At 42.7% G+C, this 20,339-nt stretch overlaps 1 protein-coding gene across 1 annotated transcript; it reads right to left on the bottom strand.

Annotated features, from left to right (window-relative positions):
• Window positions 1-377: 377 nt before the first annotated feature.
• Window positions 378-20,043, bottom strand: STARD7 (StAR related lipid transfer domain containing 7). Its single transcript, XM_065891378.1, has 8 exons — window positions 19,718-20,043; window positions 9,601-9,809; window positions 9,230-9,279; window positions 7,878-7,988; window positions 7,715-7,797; window positions 7,186-7,285; window positions 1,372-1,456; window positions 378-562 (listed from the first exon to the last, which is right to left on the bottom strand). Exons 1-8 carry the CDS (start codon window positions 20,041-20,043, stop codon window positions 378-380), a joined length of 1,149 nt encoding a protein of 382 aa, XP_065747450.1.
• Window positions 20,044-20,339: the final 296 nt, after the last annotated feature.

Raw genomic sequence — 20,339 nt, 5'->3', positions numbered from 1 at the left:
CTGGACCTTCAGAACCGAAGGAAACCCAGAGTGCTGCAGAACCGAGGCTGAGAATGGAATGTGGGCAGAGGAAGTAAAAGATGTTGTCCCCTCTGGCCTGAGGTGAGAGGCTTGTTCCAGATTAGCTCAGCGAAACACCAAATTTCCAAATGCTTGGCCTGAGAATACGACAATGCCCCCTCGGATGCCTCCTTCTTCTGTTTTAATAAACAGCAGTAGGGTTCTGAACAAGACCGGACGCCAGGATTGAATTATCTTGCACTGGTGGTTACAGCAGACACCTTCAAATACACGTCCTGTTTGTTCTGCAACAGAGTGAGTGATAAGACACGGAGACAGGGCTAGAAGCAGCCTGTCCCTACTTATCTGAAAGTCCTTCAGGCGTACTCAATCCGGGCAGGGCCACAGCTACCCTCACTCTTCCGCTCAGAAGATGGGGCGGTGGCCTTGGCTTCACTACCCACTTCCAGAGGCTTAGACGAGATATAGTCCTTTACTTTGATCTCCATGTTCTTGGCTTTCAGAGTGGCCATGTGCAGCTTCTCCAGGAAATCTGGCATGCCTGTTGGGAGAGAGGGAAATCTGGGTAGACTGACACACAAACCAACAGTAGGCTCAAAATTAGAAGGGCCTATCTCTTTCCTGGTAAGGAGTCAATGCCTCCTTATAGAGATCACAGATGGACTGAGAGACAACCAAAACTTTTAGGGAGTGAAAACAACCCATGACCTCTGAGATCCTTTGAAAAGGGGTACTGATCAGGCCACATAAATCCCCAAAGGCTCTCTTATGTGATCAAAATATCATTTATCAGTGGCACAGCGTAAATATCTGCCAATTTTGTTCAGAGAAATGTCAAACGGAAACACCTAATCTCCTCTCCATTCTCCCCCTGAGGTGTAAGAAGCCGCCTACAGAGAACCAGAAGAAAGAAAATCACGTGAGGCTGCTTTTAAGGCAAGAGATTGGAAGGGAAAGATGCAGTCACAGCAGTGATGTGTAGCCTCTGTTAAGTAAGAAGGGTGATGTGGCCCCCTTTCTCCAGGTGACTGTCCTACAACCACATTTTCTATGCCAGATTTATGGCTTTCAACACTAAGAAGAAGATTGTTAAATGCGTTAATGTACACAGCCCATATTAAGCAAATGTTCTTCAGCTTGCCTCTGGGCATAAGTTCCTTTTTGGGTCTTCAGAATTCTTACCCCTCCAAACCGCAGCTGGAGGCTTTACTACCTTCAAGGTAGTATTCAACAATGAACTCGGAAGGGCTCCAGCGAGACAAGTACTGATCTCCTTGAAGCCACCAAGAAGCTAGAGAAAAACAAAATGTTCAGCCCAGGTCCAGGCCCTGTACACAAGCGCCCACTCACCACTGGAAACCATCCAACTAACGCAGTAGCGAGGAAACACTGTCTGGGGATTGTCGCTGTACGTCAGCAAGTAGTCAAAGCCATTCTGGAAAAGAAAAACAGCAAAGATGAAGGTACCTGAACTACCCCCAGAGCCTCCGTATCCAGTACCACAGGATAACCAAGATCTGACTCTGAGGCGGAGAGTGGCAGTTTTTCGCTGTGAGCAAAAGAGAGTGAACACTGAAGACCTGAGAGGTTACCATCTCACGAGGTTGGCCCTGGCTGGTGTCTGGGAACTTGGCTCCAGACAACAGTTAAGTGCTAAGGGGGGCTCCCTGTGTCTCCTCTGCACAAACAATGCACTTCATACTGAGCACCTGCTTTCCTCCTGGGGGTCTGGGATTTTAGGACACGCTAGGCAGAGGGCGTTCATGTGACCAGCCCCCAGTACAAATCTTGGGCGCTGAGTCTCTACTGGGCTTCCCTGGGTAGAAACATCGCACGCATGTTGCAGCTGGGAGAGGATGTGCTCCGTGGGCCCTCACGGGAGGGAGAGCACGGGGAGACTGCAGTGGGTTCCTCCGGACCCCGCCTGTGTCTTCCCCTCTTGATCCAGCTGTGCATCTTTCCATCACTGTAATAAATCTCAGCCATGAGTAAAACTATACGCTGAGTCCTGGGCGTCTTCTACTCCATCTGCGAATGGGGGTGTGATCCTGAGGACCCCAACACATACCCCCAATGTTTAAATATCTTAATCTTTACCAAAGTGATATGAACTCTACTACTATTACTGCTAACAGCAAACAAGTACACAGCACTTAACCACGTGTCAGGAACTGCTTCAACCCCTCACAACGATCCTATAATATAGGCACCAATATCTCCCATTTTACAGATGAGGAAACTGGGCACAAAGAGGTTAAGGGACTTTGCCCAAGGTCACCCACATACTCAACGAGAGCCAACATGAACCCAGAATTCTGACCACAGGGCCCATGCACCCATTCTCTCTGGCTCAACCTCTCATTGGCACAGTGAAGGACAGGGATTTAAGAGATTCACAGGTGTCCCGATCCCAGGAGAGGTCTGAACCAATTATGCTCCACCCAAAGGGGTAAGAGATCATCCACTACTGCTTATACGGAAAAAAAAGAAGTCAGAACTGAAAACAGTGGTTACCTACAGGAAGAAGGAAGGAACTGGGTAGATGGAACAGGGATATAAGCAAATCACTCTATTTCTTATTTTACATATTTGACTTTGAAAACACAATTTTTTTATTATTTAATAAAACAAAATTATATTTAAAAAGCAGTTATCTAAAAATCAAAAGTAGACAACAAGGAACCTAACTATGAACTGAGTTGATAGGAAAAACCACGAAGAGAGGACCCATTTCAAGTGACCTTAAAACTCAACATTTTGGGGACTTCCCTGGTGGTCCAGTGGTAAAGAATCCGCCTTACAATGCAGGAGACACAGGTTTGATCCCTGGTCAGGGAACTAAGATCCCACATGCCACAGGGCAACTAAGCCCGTGCGCCACAACCAGGGAGCTAGCGCGCCTCAAACTAGAGAGCCTGCGTGCTGCAAAGTACAGAGCCCACATGCTCTGGACCCCGCATGCCACAACTAGAGAAGAGAAAAACCCGCACGCCATAACAAAAGATCCCGCGTGCCACAACTAAGGCCCGATGTAGCCAAATATAAATAAAATAAATCTTTAAAAAAAAAAAAAGCCTCAACATTTTTCACAGTGCATACATATCCTAAAGACAACAAGACATATACCCTACAGTCCTAAATTTTGAGTTAAAAGTACTTGTGTGCCCTTAGGATGTATCTTTAAAACAAACAAAATTTATTACTTAGTGCTACCTTCTGAAAAGGCCTAAAAACAATGAGTAGGCCCAGAGCCGTGAGAACTCCTAGAAGCCAAACTGTGGTATTTAAATGACATTTCCTTAGAGGGAACCAGGGCTCCCAGAAGAAATGCTCATTTCCAGGTTTACACCTAAAAATATACAAGGTGAACCGGGAACATCTTGTAACACCAGAAACCAGGCGAGTCCTGAGGTCAAGTCAAAAGGACTCCAGTCAGCAAGAAGAGGCTCCTAGTGACCAAAACTGGGACCATTTGAACACCGACAGGAATAACTGGGAACGGACTAAACCCAACCAAGTGTGCTTACACGTGTGAGCTTCTAATGGCATTTCTTAAAAAAAAAAAATTACCTTTGAAGGACTGCTAGCTGCAAGAACCAATTCATTCTTTTAAAAACTAGTAAATGAAGGAAACAAATCAAGCGTTTCTTACTTCCCTTTCCTCTGTGAACTATGGGAAACCAAACAGTTAATGAGGAAATTTTCCCTTAAAGTATGTCACCTAATAAATGGAAATAAATGAAGAAAGAATGGAGGATTTACACAATTAATATTTTGTTAACCTCTAATGAAACAGTGGATCTGAGCAATAATCATTAATCACTTCCAAATTCACAAAGAAAGGGACAATCAGACATTATTTCCTTCTAATAAAGTGGTCTTGCCCCAAACCACCTGAATCTGTTCAAGCCTCCAGATCTAAGTACCCATATACAGGAAACACAGGGGACAGAGAAACACGTTAAGTGACACTATGGACACTACAGGAATATAACCAGCAAGATCCAGGACAAAGAACCTGCTTCTTCAATAAATACAACTGCAAGGGAAAAAAAGGAGGGAGGGACTTCCCTGGTGGTCCAGTGGTTAAGACTTCACCTTCCAATGCAGGGGGCCTGGCTTCGATCCCTGATCGGGAAACTAGATACCGCATGCATGCTACAAATAAGATCCCGCATGCTGCAACAAAGGTCCCACGTGCCGCAACTAAGACCCAGCGCAGCCAAAATTAATTTTAAAAAAAGGAGGAAGAACTCAAGAGATAGATACAAAGCTACAGACAGTATGAACCCATTTCAATGTCTGGATCTTATCTGAACCCTGATTCAAATAAACTAACTACAAAAAAATACATGGACGATCAGGAAAATTTGAACACTACAGATATTTGATATTAGGGAATACAATATTATGTTTTCAAAAATCTCTTTTCTTTTTGAGATAAATATTGAAATTTCTATAGAAGAATTCTTCTTTGGTTCTTCTATAGCAAAACTAGAATCTGCTTCAAAATAATCAGGGGAGTGGGAAAGGGAACAGAAAGAGTACAGATAAAACAAATTTGGCCATGAGTTTGGTCATTGTCAGAGCTGGGGATGAATACAAAGGGTTCATTCATTATACTCTCTACTTCTTTATCTTTTGTCTACATCTCAAATTTTCCATAAAAACTAGGGAGTTCCCTGTTGCCTAGGAGTTAGGATTCCGGGCTTTCGCTGTCATGGCCCGGGTTCAATCCCTGGTCAGGGAACTGAGATCCTGCAAGCCATGCGGCGAGGCCACAAAAAACAAACAAAAAACCTAACAAAACACCATACCTCGGCCCACGGATCTACTTTCCAGCTGGCAAACCCAAACTCAGCTGCCTGGTTTTCAAGTACCCTCTGCACATGGTCAAGGTAATTACCACTCCTCCCTAAACTGCCCTCCTTTTCAAGCAGTGAGTCAGTCTCTCAACATCTACGGCTCATTCCTATCTTTGTCTTTGGTTGAATCGTGTCTTCTACCTCCAGGGTCCTTCCTGTTTTCCTCTATCCACAGTCTACCTTTTTATAAGAACCAACGCAAGTCTTACCTTTCTCTTAAGAGCTTGCCACGATATGCTAAAAGACTTACACAGATAATTCATACTGCTCCCCCATCCCAGCTGAAAGAAGTTATTTTCTGGGTGCAACACACTCTGCCTTAGCTGTTTCATGGTCAGGGTTTCTAAAGGCAGTAATGCTGGGACTCAAGTCACTTTTTTTTCAAATAGGAAATACACAGACAAGGTTCAAATTTCAAAAGCAACGTAAAGGAAAAGAGTGAGGCACAATTCTAATTCCCACCGTCCCCAGCCAGGCTCCCCTTCCTAGAAGCAGCTAGCTACCGACTGCAGCCTTCTTGTCTAGCTTCTAAAGCAAGGACTTTAAAACATTTTTTAACTGTATTTACAACACACTGTAAATACTCCTTTTACACTGTAACCAAGTTCTCTCTCTCTCTCACACACACTTGTACATACTTACGTAACCAAACCAAAGTTTCATGAAATATGCTTATACTCAGTTTCCATTCCATTTATTCCTTTTCTCTTTAAGCACTAAATTAATTTTGTCTTCCACTAGTGGGTAGCAATGCGTGGTTTGAAAAATACTGCTCTAAAAAAATAAATAAAATACTTCTCTACGGCTTCCCTGGTGGCGCAGTGGTTAAGAATCTGCCTGCCAGTGCAGGGTACACGGGTTTGAGGCCTGGTCAGGGAAGACCCCACATGCCGCGGAGCAACTACGCCTGTGCGCCACAACTACTGAAGCCCGTGCTCTAGAGTCCGTGCTCCACAACAAGAGAAGCCACTGCAACGAGAAGCCCGCACACCACAACGAAGAGTAGCCCCCGCTCGTCGCAACTAGAGAAAGCCCACATGCAGCAATGAAGAGCCAATGTAGCCAAATAAATAAATTAATTAAATATTTTTTTTAAAAAAAGAAAAAAAAAATACTGCTCTCAAAATGGTACCGAAGTCAACACACAGCTCCCAGTAAAACAAGAGCAAAACATTACACTGACTGAGGCGAACCACCATTTATGTCACTCTTAAAGTCCCACTATAGGTGGTATAGACAAAACAACCTGCTGGAAACAACAAAACCATGTTAAGAGAACAGTCGTACAGCTCTAAAACAAACAAAAGTGATGGGTAGAAACAAAGCCATTATAAAGTAAATAAAACTAAAAGCAGCAACCACTGTAATCAGTATGTATACTCACCAGAGATCTGGCCAAAAACATCAAAGTAAAACACCACACTAAGTGGAAGAAAATATTCTTCTCAAAGGAAGGTCATAAAATTTTAAAGAAGGCAGGACTTCTCTGGTGGCGCAGTGGCTAAGAATCCGCCTGCCAGTGCAGGGGACACGGGTTCGAGCCCTGGTCCAGGAAGATCCCACATGCCGTGAAGCAACTAAGCCTGTGCGCCACAACTACTGAGCCTGCACTCTAGAGCCCGTGAGCCACAACTACTGAAGCCCGTGCACCTAGAGCCCATGCTCCGCAACAAGAGAAGCCACCACAATGAGAAGCCCGTGCACTGCAACGAAGAGTAGCCCTTGCTCGCAGTAACTAGAGAAAGCCTGCACGCAGCAACGAAGACCCAACGCAGCATAAATAAAAAAAATTTAAAAAGCAAAAATTTTTTTAAAGGAGGCAGAGAGCATTAGTCTAACTCTGTCATTTTACAGACAAGGAAAGAGGAGCCCAGAAAGGTGGTTAAGTGTTCTGCCCACTGTGGGGAAATTTTGATGGAAACGGTGCTCGCTCTGGTTCCTCAATGCCGCTAATGACCGGCCGATGAGTCAGAGGCCGTCGTCTTCTGCTAACTGTCCCTCAGGTAACGGGAGCCATGGGTCATCACTACGTTGTCTCAGGAGGTCTCCCAGGTACACCACTCTACAGCAGGGGTCCCGAAGTGGGGTTCCCAGGCCAGCGGCAGCAGCCTCACCTGGGAACTTCTCAAAACATGCAGATTCTCAGGCCGCAGCCCAGCACTGTTTTAACAAGCTCCAGCGAGTGTGATGCAAGTCAAGTGCGAGAACGACTGTGCCCTCCCCAGTTCAGATCAAAGGCATTCCTTGAGAAAACTCATAAGCCGCTAACACAGCACCTCTCGGATGATGTAGAACTCACCTCATCAAATGACTTGTGGGGACGGATAACCATTTGGGATTCATATGATCTGACCCTTACAAATTCCGGAGACTCTGGCACACTAGGGTGCTCCACGGCCCTGGGAGGGAGAGAAGTGCGGGAAACTCTAAGTAATGTCTACATACAGAACAGCATGGGAGCTAAAGTCAAGAGGAAAATCTAAAAGGCAGCCTCTAATTTTTTAAATACATCAGAAAAGTCACAAAGATGAATGAGTATAAACTAAGTACTAAAAACAGTGAGTTAAGTTGGTGATTCCTGGCTCACTAGGCTTTGTGTTGAGGAAGAGAGCAGTTCTTTTTTAAATTATCAACATTAAGGAACTAAAGGATTAGTTTAATGAAAAGCTTGTATCCCTTCAATCCTCTAAGATAGTCACCAGTCCCAGCCCACTCACATTCTAGCTGGGATGCGTAGGGCCCGGGCTTGACTCATAAGGCAAACTCCCATCACACATGCATAAATGAAGGACAAGCTAAAGGAACCCAGCAGCAGCCACCACACATACCGTGACACCAACACCATCACGTTGTTTTCCTCATCCACACTATACCGCCGAACGTAAACATAATCCCGTGAGTACATTGGATACTAAAGAAAAGGAGGGGCAGGATTAGTGCTCTGCCTCACACGGACATGATAAACGTAAAAGCGGAGGTGAAAATACTCACAGGAAAATGGGTTACCCAGTGAAGAACCTCAGAACCACTAACCACATCCCTCTCGATCACTTCCAGCTTGATCACCAGGGCGTCCCACTTCTTTCTATACTCTGTATCCAGCTGCGGAAACAGAACAGACCATAAAGACCCAAGAGATCCAAAACAAAGCTGCAGAAGACTTCTCCAGATGCTTGGGCCTCTGACCCAAGAATCTTCTTCTGAAACAGTGACCCGACCTAAAAGGCAGTGCCAAAGTGTCAAAGACACGGCTGTGTTTACTACAGACGAGTCTTTTAAAATCCCTTCCTGTGGGCCAATCCCATTACCTTGAAAATGAATCTTAACAAGAAAAAGACAAGTGTAAGAAAAAAATATTGTGATAGACACATCTGGGGAAAATACAGTAGTCAGTGAGATAAATGTGTATGGGTGAAACGATTCTAAAAAGTTTTAAACAGACAGAAAGTCCAAAAGTATGAGCAGACACCTCACAGAAATACAAGTTGCATATTTTTAAAAATACGTAGCATCACTAGTAACTACGGAATTTCAAAGTAAGACATGTATCATACATATCCAAACCAACAAAAACTCAACACAGATTGACCAAATTCAGTGCTTAGGGGAAAGCATGCACTTGCGTATTAGTAGTGTGTGTTATAACCATCAAACTCGAAGTCCAGTAAAACATGGAAACTCCAGGAAGGAAAAAAATTTTTTGGTAGAACTCTGGGTGATCCCACCTCCCCTTTCATACATTTCCCCACAAGGAGGAACAGAGTCTTTAAACACATACTCTTCATCTTTATCAAATAAACACCTTCACCGTAGATAAGTTCCAGATTGCTAAATCCTGACTGCATCTGTACTGAAGGAGAAAATGCCATAGAGGACATCGTTGGGCCAGTAGGTAAAACTGGAATACAAAGATTCTGTAAGTGCTGCATCCGTTAAATTTATACTGACTTTGATAATGGTACCATGGCTAGCTAGGAGAATATGTCTAGTTTTAGGAAATATACACTGAAGCATTTTGGAATAAAGGGTATGTAACTTACCCTTAAATTAAGAAAAAAAACCCTATAAAGCCATATAAAACATATTCAAGCACTCAAATCCATTCCTCTATTTGATCTTCCCAACAGCCCTGTAAAGGGCAGACCTGGCCTCATCCCCATTGGACAAAGAAATTATAAATCAAAGGTTTACCCAGAGGTCATCTGACGTGAAATGAGGGGTAGAGAAATAGACAGATGGATTGAAGCCAATGTCTTCTGAGTCAGAGAAATTACTCATGTGGACGATGGCAAGCGGACTTCTAGGCTTAGTGGCTCCAGATCTGGGCAGAAAAATGTACTCACCTGAACATTGAAGAACTGCCGAGGTGTCACATCTGTGTAGGTTCCAAAAACTAGAATGACAGGAAAGAATAAGGGATGTTTGCCACACTCTCGTCACTTAACTGCATTTCAGTTGTAGAGTAATGACTGACAGATCTTAAAGGCAGATTCAGAAACTAGAAGTCATATTGGGGCGGCAAAGTAAGACAAAGGTAACCTATAGCAAAGTGTAGCAAAGACATGGAGACTCTTGTCATCTGGGAGAGGAAAAACAACAAACAGGGCAATTTTCCCAAGAAACCCCCAGAACGGAAGAGTTTAGAGAGCATAGGAACACAGTGCTGTGCACCTGCCAGCATGAACACTCTTACCAGCAGCCAAGCTGGGCTCACCTCTGTACTGGTAAAGGGGGGTGCCTGTAATGGGGCGCCGCCACAGCTTGAAGTGTTTCTTATCCATCACCATTTCCCACGGTTGCTCTTTGCCTCCTGAATCTTCATCCCTTTCTGTTTGGGATTTTGGTTCTGGAGGGTGGTGGTCAACTCCAGAGCTCCGAAACGTACTTGACATTTCCTCCAACCGTTTCATCTCATCAATGGATCTGGAGAGAAAAACAACAGGCATGGTGCAATGGTTGGAGTCTGCCCTGTGAATTACAATGGCCACACAAAGACTTGTACAGAACGGTGTGGCTTTAAAACAGTATAAAGCGTAGGGAATAAAAATATGAGTTCCTGAGTCTGAATCCCAGTCCACTATTCATCAACTAGAATATTAAACAACTTAACTAATCCCTATTTCTTAATCTGTAAAATGGGGATAATAGTACCTACGTCAAAGGTTGATTATAAAAATTAAATAAATTTACCTGTAGAGTGCTTAACGCCAGGCATATAATTAGCCCTCAAATGTTAACTATTATAATTTATGACTATGAAATGTCATTTGATACCTTTTGTCCGTTTTTTATTGGGTTGTCTTCCTATCACATTATAAGACTATTTATATATTTTTCCTCCTCTCTTTTAAAGAGATAATTCACATAAGAATCATCCTTTTACTGCATACAAATCAGTGCTTTTTAGCATAGTCCCAAGGTTGTACAGCCATCACCACTAATTCCAGAACACTGTCATCATCTCCAAAAGAAACCTATACTCATCAGCAGTTAACTCCTCATAGCCCCTGATAACTACTAACCTACTTTCTGTCTCTGTGAGCTTGCCTATCCGGAAATTTCATATAAATGGAATATTACAAAATATGGTCTCTTGGATCTGGCTTTTTTCACTTAGTGTATTTACAAGGTTCATTCACGCTGTACTTTATTCCTTTTATGACTGAATAATATTCCATTGTATGGATGTATCACATTTTATCTATCCATTCATCAGGTGATGGACATTTAGGTGGTTTCTACTTTATGGCTATTATGAATAACACTGCTATTAATATTTGCATACAACTTTTGTATAGACATAAGCTTTCAGTTTTCTTGGGTAGATTCCTAGGAGTGGACTTGCTGGGTCATGGAAACTCTGTTTAACTTTTTAAGGAAGTGCCAAATTATTTTCCAAAGCAGCTGCTCCATTTCTATGTTCACACCAACAATGTATGAGGGTTCCAACTGCTTCACATCGCTGCCAACACTTGTTATTGTCCCATCTTTTCCAGCAATCCTAGTGGGTGTGAAGTGGTATCTCATTGTGTTCTTCCATTTGTATTCCCCTAATGATGACTATTGACATTGAGCATATTTTTATGTGCTTATGGGCCATTTGTGTATCTTCTTTGGAGAAAGATCTACTGAAATCTTTGTTTTAAATTGGGTTGTCTTTTTACTGTCAAATGTTAAGAGTTCTTTATACATTCTGAATACTGGTCTCTTAACAAATACACAATTTATAAATATTTTCTCTGACTCTATGGGTCATCCTTCCACTTTCTTGATAGTAAACTTTGATGCACAGAAGTTTTCAATTTTTTTTCTGGCCGCGCCGCGCTGCATGTGGGATGTTAGTTCCCCGACCAGGGATCGAACCTGCATCAGAAGCACAGAGTCTTAACTACTGGGCCACCAGGGAAGTCCCCGTAAGTTTTCAATTTTGATGAAGTTAATCTATTTTTTCTTTGACTGTTCAATTTTTTGGTGTTATATCTAAGAAACCAGTGCCTAATCCAATATCAAAAGAACTTATGCCTATGCTTTCTTTTACGAGTTTTAGGTTACATTTAGGCCTTTGGTCCATTTTAACTTTGTGTATGGTTTAAGGTAGGGTGTAAATTCACTATTTTGCATGTGCACCTCCAGCTGTCCCAGCACCATTTGTTGAAGACTATTCTTTCCCCATTGAATTGTCTTGCCACTTTTGTTGAAACTCAAATCGACCACAAAGCTAAGAGTTTATTTCTAAACTCTAAGTTTAATTCCTACAATTTATATATCTATCCTTATGCCAGTACCATTATCATCTTAAGTACTGTAGCTTTGTAGTGAGTTCTAAAATGGGAAAGGGTGAGCCCTTCAACTCTGTCCTCCTTTTTCAGGATTGTTTTGACTATTCTGGGTCTTTCATTTCCATGTAAGTATCCTAAGGAATCCACAGGAACTTACTGGAGCTAATAAAGGAGTTCAGCAAGCTTGCAGGATATAAGATCAATTTACAAAAATCGTATTTCTATACAGTAGCAATGAACAATCTGAAAATAAAATTGAGAAAACAATTCTATTTATCATAGCATCAAAAAGAATAAAATAATAAGGAATAAATTTACAAAAGAAGTTGGGCTTCCCTGGTGGCGCAGTAGTTGAGAGTCCGCCTGCTGGTGCAGGGGACACGGGTTCGTGCCTCGGTCCGGGAGGATCCCACGTGCCGTGGAGCGGCTGGGCCCGTGAGCCATGGCCGCTGAGCCTGCGCGTCCGGAGCCTGTGCTCCGCAGCGGGAGAGGCCACAGCAGTGAGAGGCCCGTGTAAAGCAAAAAAAAAAAAGAAGTGAAAGACACACTAAAAACTACCAAAAGATCATTGAAAGAAATTTTAAAAGACATAAATGGAAAGATATATTGTGTTCATGGGTTGAAGGTCTTGATATTGTTGAGATGGCAAAACTACCCAAAGTGATCTATAAATTCAACACAATTTCTATCAAAATCATAGACTATTTTGTGGAAACTGACCAGCTGATCCCTAGGTAAACAACAAGGGCCTACGTATAGCACCAGAAACTATACTCAATATCTTGTAATAACCTGTAATGGGAAAGAATCTGAAAAAGAACACATTACTGTATATAAAACAGGTAAACAACAAGGACCTACGGTATATAATCCTTTTTATGTGTTGCTGAATTCAGTTTGTTAGTATTTTGTTCAGAACGGCATAAAGCTTAGAAACATTCAAAACAATACCATATGTCAAACTGTGTCATTATATACCATTTAGGGATGTATACATACGTATAAAGACACAGATGAAAAAAAAAAAAAAGACACAGATGGTAATGAAATATAATAAATTGGGATAGTCTGGGGGACAGAGGATATTTCCATTGGAAAAGGGTCCAGAGGAGGCTTTAATTGTATTTACAACATTTTAGTTCTTAAATATAACTGTATTTGTAACATTCATGTTTTTCTTTAAACCTTTTTATGTATCTGAAACATTAAAAAAAAATTTTTTTTAAACATGATTTTGTTTTCCCCTTAACCTGGTAGGATGAATTGGGAGATTGGGATTGACATATATACCCTAATATGTATAAAATAGATAATTAATAAGAATCTGCTGTATAAAAAATAAATAAAATTCAAAAGAGATGTGGTATGTATATATGATGGAATATTACTTAGCCATAAAAAAGGATGAAATAATGCCATCTGCAGCAACATGGATGGACCTAGAGATTGTCATATTGAGGGAAGTAAGTCAGACACACATAAATATGATACCGCTTATATGTGGAATCTAAAAAAATGGTACAAGTGAACTTATTTACAAAACAGAAATAGAGTCACAGATGTAAAAAACAAACTTATGGTTGCCAAGGGGGAAAAGGGGGGGAGGGATAAATTGGGAGACTGGGAATGACATATACACACTACTATATATAAAATAGATGACTAATAAGAACCTACTGTAGAGCACAGGGAACTCTACTCAATACTCTGTAATGACTTATATGGGAAAAGAATCTAATAGAGTGGATATATGTATATGTATAACTGATCCACTTTGCTGTGCAGCAGAAACTAACACAACGTTGTAAAGCAACTAGACTCCAGTAAAAATGTTTTTAAAAAGCAAAAAAACATGGTTTGTTTTCCCCTTAACCTTTTTTTTTTTTTTTTGGCTGCGTTGGGTCTTTGTTGCTGTGCGTGGGCTTTCTCTAGTTGCGGTGAGTGGGGGCTACTCTTTGCTGCGGTGTGCGGGCTTCCCATTGCGGTGGCTTCTCTTGTTGAGGAGCACAGGCTCTAGGTGCGGGGGCTTCAGTAGTTGTGGAGAGCAGGCTCAGTAGTTGTGGCACACAGGCTTAGCTGCTCTGCAGCATTGTGGGATCCTCCCCAACCAGGACTCAAACCTGTGTCCCCTGCACTGGCAGGCGGATTCTTAACCACTGCGCCTCCAGGGAAGTCCCTCCCCTTAACCTTTAAACAGCAGTTAGGAAAGCAAGATTGCTGGCTGACTATGTCACTTCTGCAATTCAAGACTGAAGACACCACCTACTGATACATTCTGTCTGAAAGGCCCTTTCATGCCTTTTTAATCTTCAAAAACCCCACAAGGGTCAAGGTTAACTCCCAGGCAGTTAACCATATACATTTACTTTTATTCCTCTACAGAAACATATCACACAATATTATAATTAATCTATCTTTATATCTGCCACCCTTACTAAACTATGAATTCCCTAAAGGCCCAGAATCAGTCTTTTTCATATTTTTATGTCCAGCTCCTAGCAAGTACCTGGTAAACATTACATACGCAACAAATGTTCACAGTATAAACTGAGTAAATAAATATGGAAGTAGGCCTTAATAATTCAAATTCTTATTAAAAGATTACATTAACACATTGCTTTAAAAGCCAAAAATTCAAAGTTATACTGGTAACCCAAGATTAAAAGTTTAGAGCAATCCAAAGCAATGGTGGGTGTAGAGATCTGTGTTCTAGTCCTGGCTCTGCCAACTAGCGGTGTGATCTTAGGCAAGTCATTTTACCTGCAAAGCCTCCCTTGTTCCACCTGTAAAGTGAGGACATTATTTCTCGAAGGTTTCTATTAGCTCTAAAATTCCAATTCTCTGAATTTTAAACTTTGGAATTCAATGAAAATATTTATATACAGGGACATTTGCTGTTTTCATTGCCTGGAATCTTTTCCTATTTGAAGAGAATCCCCAAATAGGTGAGATGCAGCCCCCATCTCAACCCCTAGCAGTTAGCACATGACTCCTAATTTAAATGAGGTGAATCAGAGACTTCTGGTAGAGGCTTTGAATCCTGAGGAAATAATACAAGGCACAGGACCTTTTAGATTTTCTCAGTGATCTTGAGGCAGTTGAGAATCCAGCAGTGCAACTGATCTACAGGAAACAATACCAGCAACACTGCCCAAAGAAGAGCATTCCTGTACCAGTAGCAGGCCTTCACTGTTCTCTTGGCCAACCTGTACTCTGGCCTTCTTGTCAACGCTCTGAATGACCTAACACCTTTTTGGCTTAAGTTAACCAATATCAGTTTCTTTGTTTTCAACCAATAACCATAGCCAGTACAATTTATACTGATGTTCTGATGAAAAATGTTTAACCATTTTTTTTTTAAGCTTCAATTTGAATTACCGTTACAGAACAAGATTGACTGCTACCATTGCAAAAACCATATAGAAATAGGGAAGGAAATTTAGAGTAGGCAATAAGATCTTGCAGAGGAGAAAGTAAAGTCACAGCTTTGCTCCGAGAACAACAATGCAGGCATCATGTGGAAGCAATCACGGCACTTTTGAGGACTAGTAAAGCGCCCTTCAATAAAAATTAAGCTGGACTTTTGAATATCCTTATCACATAATGAAGAGGGGCAGGAACGTCGTACGTCTTATGAAAAACACATCAAAGGCCCATAAAATTATATAGTAATATGGTTTTAAGAAAATTAAATTATATGACTACAGGCAGTATTTTTAACGGCCTTCTAAGACTCAAGGTGGTACAGAGCTTCTGACTCACTGCTTAATCAGCCTCTCCTATAGGATTAAAGGTCACTAGGTGGCCTTGATTAAACATGAGACTAAGTCCCTAGGGAGGACAGCAATGTCTTGTGAAGGTATGACACTCATTCTTTGAACAGCACAACATGAATGCTAGAGTAAGACTGCATCATGGAAATGATCGTTACGTCTCAGGTTCGAGAATCTCGGAAGGGTCTCAACTTCTAATTGTTGACATGACAGACACCATCAGCACACAGGTGCCCAATCACTATCACATACGTAGAGGAAGGAGAAACCTCTCACTGTGTCATCTCCTTAGCCTGCTGTGCCAAACCTTATTTGGAAGGGATGGGTGTCTAAACCTTGGTATCTAAGAGACTTAAGTAATAAGAAGGGAGAACAGAAGGACAAAAAAGATTATTCCCAAGATAGTAAAAGAACCAGCAGATTAGTAAGAGGATCAAAGAAAGAAAGTCAATGCTTTCCTTTCTTCAAAACTAAAATCATTTCAACATTTGAGAAAGACTGGACTGAGAGCCATGGAAATTGAGGACATAAAACCATGAAAACAGAAATATAAGCATAATCATATTTGGCTCATCTATAGGGGGTCCTGCCCTAAGTGGAGAGCTTGATATAAGGCTCCTAAAATGACTCAAATGAAGCCATTCCTGTAATTGGTAACTTCAGTAAGAGGCTGCCTTGTTTCAATGATCCCCTCTCAAATTCCCAATTATTGTCAAAGTTAGAGACCTTTAAGTACAACTGTCATGGGACATACCTAAAAGACATCAATTAGTTCATTGCAATTCTGAGCGTAGTTCTGATTATCTAAGAAGGTGTAACAGTAAAAACATCCTTAAGTGACAGTGGCAAAAACAAAAAAAAATTCCTTTAAGCCAAAAGGACTTTTTGTCGATCATTTATCTAATTAACAGCACACCGAAAAGTTAAAGACCAAAATGGGAAAATGGCTAATTTTCTTTATGAAACTTTACTGGCACTTATTTACTCAAATTTCTAGAGCAATGAACTGTAACTTTTTTTAAAAAGGGGAGGGAGATTAATAGAACATTTTCCCCTAGGCTTTCTTATTTCTTAACTTCCTTCTCCTTTTTGTTCCTGTAATTTTTCTTAATGTTCCAAATCAATAAAAACTTATTCCTGGGATTTCCCTGGTGGCACAGTGGTTAAGAATCTGCCTGCCAATGCAGGGGACACAGATTCAAGCCCTGGTCCGGGAAGATCCCACACGCCGCAGAGCAACTAAGCCCGTGCACCACAACTACTGAGCCTGCACGCCACAACTACTGAGCCCATGTGCCACAACTACTGAATCCCACGCGCCTAGAGCCTGTGCTCCACAATAAGAGAAGCCACCGCAATGAGAAGGCTGCACACCGCAAGGAAGAGTAGCCCCCGCTCGCCACAACTAGAAAGCCGGCGCGCAGCAACGAAGACCCAACGCAACCAAAAATAAATAAATTATTTATTTATTTTAAAAAACTTACTACTGTATTTTTCCATAAGATTTGACCTGAGCTCACAGAATGCCAGCTAGCACCAAAAATAATGATTAAAAGTTATTTTGTCTGATCATTTAAAGCCTATCAGGTAATAACACTAAGCGTTAAAAGACCTGACTTCTACACCTGGCCTATCAGTGAGTCAGTCACTTCGTACAAGTTACTTCTTTTCTCTAATTTTCTTGCTGATTCTCGATTAAATTTGTTAAGATGTTCTTAAGCACGAGAGAATAGAAAGCAAGGGTTTTTCTTTGTCCTTCTGAACAGAAACTCTACTAACATAAGAAAAAACACACACCACTTCAAGGGACACATTCAAAGAGACATCCTCACACCCCATCACTGTTTGACCAAGACAGCAATATCTGAATTAGTCTGTACCAGGACAAGTTGGTACAGAAGCAGCACAGAAGAGCCAAAGGCTGTGATTTAGGGGCCACGGGACAATCACGCTCTTCTTCCGTTAACAATGAAAGAAATGCACATGTCCCGCGGCACACTCAACTGTGCTCCATTATGGAAGCTACCCAAAATCATCTCACTAGAACAAACAAAATCTAAGATCCTCTAAGCTAGCTATGACAACCTCAGCGTCCTTTAAAGCAAACAGAATACTTAAACACCAAGCCAAAAAACGTTAACCTATACCCAGAATATCTTATTCAATAAAACACTGGGAATTCCCTGGCGGTCCAGTGGTTAGGACTCCATGCTTTCACTGCCGAGGGCATGGGTTCGATCCCTGGTCAGAAAACTGAGATTCAGCAAGCTGCGCACGGTGACCCCCCCGCAAAATAAATTAATTAAAAATAAAATATAAACATGACAAGCTATGAGAACAGACCTATGAAGTCACTGTACAAGCAAGATACAGCTGACAGCATATTATTTGCCTCCCTATCAAAATAACATTTAAAAAAAATCCTCAGAATGGACTTGATCAAATTTTAAGTATATAATTGAATTCAAGCGTGAACTGGACATGTGGTGTTAAATGAGGGCCTTTACTGGAACAACTCTGCAGAGGGTCAAAAAGGGCACCTTAAGTCTTCTTACTGGCCTTCCTCTAAGCTCCTGAAATTCCCAAATGGGTTATCGCAGCTTACCTCTTTAGGAGTTGGATTAGAACCAAGTGCTTCAACTGTCTGATTTCTTTCCGCAACAGTGAGTAATGACTACGGACTCAAGTGTTTACCACATCTATCTCCTATTGTTTTTTCCCCTCTAGCTCCTGCAAATGGGAGACCTACTAAACAGAGGCTCTAGGACATATGGTTGACAAAAATACATGGAGAAAGATGAAGAACGACATCTATCACCTAGGCCCCAACGCTATTCAACTCCCACCCCCAAAACATCTTCCCTGTCTTTGGCACCCAGGGGCCCTTCCCTGGTCTTTCTCCTCTTCCCCAAACAGATCCAACTGGGAATATTCCCGTCAAACTTCACCACTGTGGAACATGGGTATTTCATCGTCAAAAACAGAATGAAAAGTCAAACAGTTAGTTAACTGGTAATTTCTCAATTTAAAAGTTTCCTTCCCATACATTCTTTTATTTCTCACACCTGAGAACACCATTAGAACAAATGGACAAGTAGCAAAAGAACACTAACAGAAACTAGGCAAACTACCCATCATGCTTTGATATCTTTTTTGTGACTAAGGTTGTTTGTGGTTATGATTTTAAATTGCATTTGTAAAATAGTCATCTTTCCTGCTAGGAAAAGTATTACCAGCTCTTCAGATACACTTGCATTTACCCACAACGCACAATGTTACACCAATAGCTGTCTGGCATCTGGGTGCTACACTTCCATACAGGTCATAGTGGTAACTTTACGGAAAAACTTCCATTTTTAACCTAACCAGAAATGTGGAATAACAGAAGAAACAGCTAGAACAAATAGACTTGTGTGGAATTTATCTGGTGTAGGGGACTATCCTAGGTTCTTGCAATCAGTTTCAGAGTTTAGGAAGCAGAGTACGTGTGTGGAGAAAGAACACAATTTAAGAATATCTGTTAAAAAGAAAATACAGCGACAACGTAAAGCAAGACCTAAATCAAGGTTTCCCATGATACTACATGACAACTGTAAGGGCTCAGTTTAGAACCACAGGTTAACAAATTCAGTCAACGGTACTGCACTTGTTTCACACAGAGGTTTTTGATGATGACAGCGTGATTTCAGAGCCTAATAAAACAGTACTTCCAGAGCTCTAGTGGAAGTAGCAAAAAACTGACCTAATTCTTCCAGGTTAAAATGTCTGGGCTACTGGTTTGTCCCAGGAGGGCAAAATCGCTTCCAGCCTCCTAATTCTGCCATGAGTCACAATGACAAGAGCTCTCTTGGCATTTCTCACGAAATCCCATCTGGAATGAAGTGATTTTGTAAATTGCACAAGTATATCCTCAGGTCAAGTTTAAAACCTGTCTGGAACTTGCACCTTTCTGGATATGTTAAAGATTACGTGAACGATGGCCTACTTCAATACCCATTTTCCACAATGCTACTTCTTTAGTGGCATGCGCCCCAAAGTCTCCCTCCTCCACTAACCTACACTTGCATTTATTTCTAACTCGACAAATCAAGTTAACACACAGAGGCAATGAAGAAACGTGCTTTGCTACGACAGGATCAAGCTACTTGCATCGTCACTTCCAGTGCCACCGGGTCAACGGGAGACACCGCCAAGGCAGGCCCCAGGGTTCAACGTTCCCACCTCCCCACCCCACCGCCTCCACCCCAGGGAACAGGCGCGACCTCGCCGCCGAGCCCACCTCTGCAACTCCTCCTCCTGGATCCTCTCCTCGTCCCACGCGAACACGCCGGCGAGCGCCGCCATCAAGGCAGAGGCATGGCCTGGGCGTCCGCGCAGCCGGCGCCAGAGGCGACCAAGGAGGATGCGGCGCGAGCTCTCCGAGTAGAGGCGGCCGTAGAGCTGCGCGATCTGCTGCGCCCGCCGCACGCGCAGGCCCGTCACGAAGCGGCACTGATTGGCCAGCAGGGCGAGCAGGCCCCCGCCCCGCGCCCCCGCGCGCCCGGTCGCCGCCGCGCCCACCAGCAGCCAGGCAGCCAGGCCGACCGGCGGCCTCCGGGGGAACATGCTGACCGCGCGCCCAGCCTGGCCCAGGTGCTCTCTGAACCCCGCCGCGTGCCCGGACGCGAGCGAGGCCTCGCTCAAGGGGTGAAAGGAACGAGCCCGGGAGGGCGCAGGCGACCTCCTGCCAAGCCCCCCTAGTTGGCCGGCCCCGAAGTCGTCTGACGCTCTAACAGGTTCTTCATCTCTCGGCAGCAACCGCTGAGGAAGTCTCCTTTAGGGGAGAGAGTCGGCCATGGCACCGGCCGCGGGGGGCGAGCCCGCGACCGCTGCAGGAGGTGCTCCGCGGTTCCGGCCGGACA

Source organism: Phocoena phocoena, chromosome 14, assembly GCF_963924675.1.
Source record: "Phocoena phocoena chromosome 14, mPhoPho1.1, whole genome shotgun sequence".
Taxonomy (NCBI): Eukaryota; Metazoa; Chordata; class Mammalia; order Artiodactyla; family Phocoenidae; genus Phocoena; species Phocoena phocoena.
Note: the sequence above shows the minus strand (reverse complement) of the source record. Positions and strands in the feature narration are given on the sequence as shown.

Coding starts and splice junctions, on each gene's coding strand:
- STARD7 (XM_065891378.1), bottom strand. CDS start 20,043: ATGTTCCCCCGGAGGCCGCCGGTCGGCCTGGCTGCCTGGCTGCTGGTG. Junction 9,810..19,717: donor CAGGAGGAGGAGTTGCAGAG/GTGGGCTCGGCG, acceptor TTTTCTCTCCAG/ATCCATTGATGAGATGAAAC. Junction 7,798..7,877: donor ACTGGGTAACCCATTTTCCT/GTGAGTATTTTC, acceptor CCTTTTCTTTAG/TATCCAATGTACTCACGGGA.